The sequence below is a fragment of the Zootoca vivipara genome, chromosome 2, assembly GCF_963506605.1.
Source record: "Zootoca vivipara chromosome 2, rZooViv1.1, whole genome shotgun sequence".
Lineage (NCBI taxonomy): Eukaryota > Metazoa > Chordata > Lepidosauria > Squamata > Lacertidae > Zootoca > Zootoca vivipara.
The window spans coordinates 27,798,218-27,804,217 of NC_083277.1; the positions used below are offsets into that span (position 1 = coordinate 27,798,218).

At 44.9% G+C, this 6,000-nt stretch overlaps 1 protein-coding gene across 1 annotated transcript in view; it reads right to left on the reverse strand.

The window, feature by feature from the left end:
• Positions 1–5,569, reverse strand: part of TAFA4 (TAFA chemokine like family member 4) — an 84,513-nt gene extending 78,944 nt beyond the window's left edge. Inside the window, exons 1-2 of the mRNA XM_060271023.1 lie at positions 5,490–5,569; positions 2,228–2,343 (exon numbers count right to left, since the gene is read on the reverse strand). Of these exons, the coding sequence (XP_060127006.1) occupies positions 2,228–2,343; positions 5,490–5,569 (196 nt within the window). The remainder of the gene's footprint in view (positions 1–2,227; positions 2,344–5,489) is intronic.
• Between the last annotated feature and the right edge of the window lie 431 nt (positions 5,570–6,000).

Sequence of the window (6,000 nt, forward strand, 5' to 3'; positions counted from 1 at the left end):
AGCTACTGCACAGCATTATGTCATATAGAACAAGGAACAGGGTCCCTCCTCCTTAGGGGGCGGAGTGTTTATCGTCAGTGTGTTCTTTATGACAAGGATGCAGTTCTAGGGGACCCAGGCTCCACTCAGTGTTAACACAAACTAGCATCCAATGGGGAAAGCCCCAGGTTTAATCTCTGCCTGAGACTCTGCCCATAGCTGCCAAGTTTTCCCTTTTCTCGCGAGGAAGCCTATTCAGCATAAGGGAAAATCCCTTTAAAAAAGGGATAACTTGGCAGCTATGACTCTGCCTGCCAGAGTAGACAATAGTGGACCAAACAGGTAAATAGTATGGCCTGATCTAAAACACCTTCTTACATAAAAAGACTTTTCAAGGGAGATAATCACTTGAAGAGATATATTTATTGACTTAAGCTTAAGCATGCCCCTACTTTATCCCATATTGGCAAACAAGAATGACAACCACTCTGGACTCAAGTCTTTGAAGATCAAGGAGATTTAGCAACTCCCCTATGAGCAAAAGGTTACAGTTTTGGGGGGTTGATGATTTTTTCCATTTATAGAAAAGGTGCATAGGAGCATATAAAATTATGCATGGGGTGGAGAAAGTGAAAAAAGAAAAAAACTATTCTCTCTCCCTTGTAACTCTAGAACCTGTAGACATCCAAATGAAGCTGAATGTTGGGAGATTCAGGGCAGACAAAACAAAGCAGTTGCTTTGCTCACACTGCACATAAACTGTAGAATATGTTCCCACTACCAAGATGTAGTGGTGATCATCAGCTCAGATGGCTTGAAAAGAGCATTGGACAAATTAATGGCGGAAAGGGCTATTGGTGGCTACTGTACTTCCACAAATAAGTTCAAACAACAACAAACCTCCAGTGAACATCATCCGAAAGAAACCACACTTGGGAAAACGTTGGACCTTTGGAATTTAGAGCTGCTCAGAATATTGCAGTGAGCATTGCACTCCTCCCCCCCCACACACACACACCATACAAAGGACTTTGAAAAGTTTGTCCTGTTTATTCCCACAACAACCCCTGCAACTCAAGTGAGGCTCAAGGCACTCTTTACCAGTTCAGAGGGATTTGAAACCCAGGAAAGGCAAAGCAAACAGAGGGGGAAATACAGAAACCCTGGTGGGGCAGGGCTGCCATGCTACCTTCCTGGCAGGTGGGTCCCTGTTAATTACTAGGAGTGTCGTGGCAGCAGGAAGGTCAGTGTGGCGCAAGTGCACCAGCAGAACCAATCTGGCGCTCCTCCTGGCAGTGTGCTTTCAGAGAACCCATTTTTTGCCACCTAACCCTGCCTTCTCCTGGTAAGCAACAGCAACCCGCCTACTGGGAAGTGAGCAAAATGGTTCTGTCCTGCCTGGCAAGCACTTATGGCTCAAAGTCCAAAACCTTCCACACCAAATTCTCAGGTGAGCCAAGTAGCTTTCATTTACAGCAAGGGAGCACGCTTCGGCATGCTGGTGGATCCCACAGCCCACAGAAGAGACACTGTGAGGAGACACAGTCTTCCACATCCAACAGATTTGGGCATGCATATGATTCTGGCTGAAATCCCTAGGTTGGTGAGCAAGTGGTCTCAGGAGGTGCCTACCCGCTAAACCCTCTGTCGGAAGATTCCTTAACCCAGGTACTGCATCTTCCTCCTGCCATAACTGATACCTTCATCTGGGAAAACCCGGTCTGTTTTTCACATCCTACAGAGCCTGTCAACTGTGCAGGGCTGTCACAGCTGTTCTAAAAAAGGAATTAATTTGATAGAGTAATCAGCTTATCACATGAAGGGGAGGAAACTAACGTGTGAAACATCACTAGTAAGCTGTCATTATTATTTCCCCCCCCCCGACCCTACCTACCTTCATTTTCTGTAACAAAAGGGTTTATTTTCTGTTATATGAAACTGAAATCTATTTTGCTTTTGGTTACAAAGGAGAAATAAAGAAAAACCACCCCAAATCGGGAAGATGTCTTGAAATCACTTGGGAAACTGCCCGACATAAACGTTACCATGAACTCTTTTGAAATCTGAGCAATAACTCATCCCTTTCTTTCTTTTTTTCCATATACATGTGTTCATAACCTTTTCTGCTCCGATTGCAGCGCAGTGTCAACAGCTTCATCAATTATCCATGGCTAAAAAGTGGACGCTAACATTCAGAGAGTGTTATTAATTGGCCTCGGCAGCACGTAATGAGTTTAAAAGCTCCTACCTGGGTGCCCCCGGGGATGGTGGCTAGTCGCGGACAACAATTTACAGCACACCATTAACACATATGCCAGGAACAGCCACTGAGACGGAAGCATTGATTTGGCACAGGACCTCATCCTGCAGGCAGCGGGGAAGGGGTGGGGGAAAGGAAGACAATGAGTGAGACGGACAATATATAATTTGGGAGTAATGTAAAAGAAAAAGAAAAAGCTGCAAGAGGGGGCTGGGGCTGGTGACAGGCTGGAAATTAATTGGAATGGATTATTAAAAACATAATACTTAAGGGGATGGAATCACATTTGCACCTAAGCCAAGATCAATTCACTAGCAGCCGTGTCTCATAATAAGGAAGGATTCAGAATAGCAGCTGGTGCTTCCTCCATATACGCAGCTGGAAGGGTCTCTGGGTGTGATTCTGGTCGAAGGGCTGGGCATGGCTGAGCATGAGATCTTTACAATGCACACATACAAATAAAATACACGGGATTTCTTTTAAGTTACATTTTGGAACAGACCATTCAAATCACTGGTCTGCAATGGGTCGGCCAAGGTAGCTCAAACCAGCACTGCTATGACTATCTTCTGGGAAAGTGGAAGATGACGAAAAGTGGTTTGGGGGGGGGGTGAGTAACTTGTGGTGCTCCTGATGCAGTTGGATCCCAACTCCCATCCATTCCAGCCAGCATAGCCAATGGTCAAGGATGGTGGAAGTTGTAGTCCAAGAACACCTGGAGGGACACTGGTTCCCAGCCCCTGATGTAGAGAGAAGATTTTGTTTTTTAAGTGGTTGCATTTAACGGTAGGGCCCTATGCAGGCAAGCAGTAAGGCATCATTTCCCCCTCTGTCCTATATTCATCACTTGCAGCACTGTTTATTTTCTGCTGCAGTTTGTATTCCGTCAATAATTATGCTATTCATACTGATGTCTGCTGTGGAAAAGTTGCATAACTGCATAATATATGTAATTTGTGACATAGATTACATAAGTTTTGACAGTATTCCAACCCATTTCAAGGCAAAGGAAACACAGTGCAGATGGGGGGATGCAATCAATTACACATCACTAATAAGAATAAAAATAATTTTATTATTTAACGTATTTTTCGCTCCATACGACACACTTTTTTCCTCCTAAAAAAGTAAGAGGAGATTCTGTGTGTCTTATGGAGCGAGTGCATGGTCCCTGGAGCCGAATTGCCCAGGGGCGAAAAGTGCTCTTTTTTTGAGAAAGAGCTAAAGGCTAACAAGAGGGAAAGAGTGTGTTGAAAGGAACCGCTCAGCAGCTGATTGCAAGAGATCGGGAAGGGGGATAAGGGAGCTAGCTCCCTTCCTGGCCCCTCCCGGCCCCTTGCCTAGCCTCAATTGTTGTCTGCAGAGGGAGACATGTGACTGACTGAATAAATTATCTGTCTGTAAACTGTAGAAATGGGTCCCTTTCCTTTCCTAGAGAAGCTGCAGAACTGTGAGTTGAACCCCATAAAAACAGGATTTTTCCCCCTTTGCAATGAAACTCAGCAACTTTGAGCTGATCCTAAAAAAGCTTTCCCCCTTTGCAAAAAAAGCTGCGCAACTTTGAGCTGATCCTAAAAAAATAATAAAGGAGCTTTCCCTCTTTGCAAAAGAAGCTTCCTCAAATATTTAATGGGGGGGCAAAGGCAGCTAGGCCTCTAGGAGTTGGCTGCTATGCCTAGGACAATTCAAGAAAGCAAAATATTTTTTTCTTGTTTTCCTCCTCTAAAAACTAGGTGCGTCCTATGGTCAGGTGCGTCCTATGGTGCGAAAAATACGGTATGTCCCGACCATCTGGCTGGGTTGCCCCAGTCACTCTGGGCGGCTTCCAACACATATAAAAACATCAGTGGCAGATTGAAAGCAGCAGCAAATACTGATCATATTCACTGGGTTGATTTTCAATCCAGGCATGGGACAAACAAGTGAAGATGGGGAATTCTTGCTCCCATTTCCATTTTCTAGTCCTAGGTCTAGAAAACCTGAACAACAATGATTTTAAATCACAGAAATGATGCCACAGGGAAGAGAGAGGGAAAGAGATTTTAAAAGGACAGAACGGAAATTGTGTGGCACGAAAACATCCAAAGTACCATTGCTCTGGACCCCGGCCAAAGATTGCTGCTTTGCCATCTGGACCTTCTGGCTGAACAGGACAATGGCTTACATCCAAGCAACAATGTGGCCACAATATGAATGAGATATTCCATGGCATAAACCAGAATTATAACCTGCGATGAGTGTGGTGGTGAGATGGGAGGTCAGGCCCCTAGATGGAAGGGCTTGCTGTTTCTTAAGCAGAATCATACAGTTGATTGGAGAACATAAATTCTGTGAATCCCAGGAAGTCCCAGCTTTGGCTTTGCTCAATCTTTCTGTATGGAGCCAGGTACATAATTTCAGACAGCGCTAACAAGAACTCAACCCCTCTGCAATGCATTTTAAGGCCAGGACTCGGCATGCAATGCCATAATGAAGGTGCAAGTGCCTCTGGACATCCACAGAGTGCCTCGCCCTCACTTGCCCATGCACAGGGCTGGCTCCAAGTTTGAAGAAGACCTGCACAAAATGTCCTCCGGTGGTCACCCTCCTCTGTCAGGACCCTACTGGACACACCTGGCTGGGACAGGCAACACCAAGAGTCTAGCCAACCTTTCAATTTCCCCAGAGCTCCTCAGAGTGATGCTAGTTTGGGAGCATGGTCAGAAAGGAAAGGAGTGCCAAGATCCAGCCACTTGGTGCAGCTCAGAGTGGCAGGCCAGAAAAACAATTAAGGGACTCCCATCAGTTGCTCCAGGGCCGGCCCACCCATGAGGCATGGTGAGGTGACCGCCTCAGGCAGCAGGATCCATGGGGGCAGCAGATCCTGGTGTTAGGGTCTGCCTCAGGTGCTCTGATAACTGCCCAAGGATGCCAGGAACTGATAGTAGTGGCCCTGTTCCTGCATATCTGGGCTTGGAGAATATTTCTAGATTTACACTGGCATTTTCAAAATTTGGTACTGGCTATAGCCCAGAAATATGAAGAGAAATCTCTCAGGAACAAGAAGCAACTCTGAAAAAAGTAGGATTGAATCTTTAGAACCAGGTAATTAGAGCTGAGTAACAGTGCTAAAAAAATGCATTCCAAATCATGTTTTTCCACCTTTCCAAATCAGTTACCTGTGTAACGTCAATTGAAGGTCATTAATATTACCCATCAGACATTCCAGGAATCCTCATAGTCTATTAAAAAGATGAAGCATTCCCCTTACCTTAGCCCCTTTTCCAGGTTTTGACTGTAGTTAAACAGATTTATCAGTGTACATATCTTGCAGTAAATCCAAATTCCCATTTGAAAATAGGCACAAGCATTTCTGCATATCCCAAGCTTTCCTCCACATCCAGGGTCTAGAGAAAAAACAAAATTAGGCAGCAATTAATGAGGGCTTAGACAGGTGCTGGTAGAAACTTTGTAAAACTATTGTTGCACAGTGCCACATCTTCAGAGCAAGACAATTCCACAGCAACCTTCTATGAAGAAAGTCTACAGGCCTTATTTTAACAGCACAGTGCAAGTGACTTGGCAATATTAATTTTTGTACCTATTCATTTTTAACTCTGGTTATACACCCAAAGAGCTTTGTATCAGTGACACAGAGATATCCCCAAATGTTAATAAAAGGGTGCACCCATGCACTCCCCTCAGCAGGCGTAGCAATCCCTTCTCTGTCACACAGTGTTATCAGGAATGGACCTTGGTAATAATACAGCACCCTGTGTGAG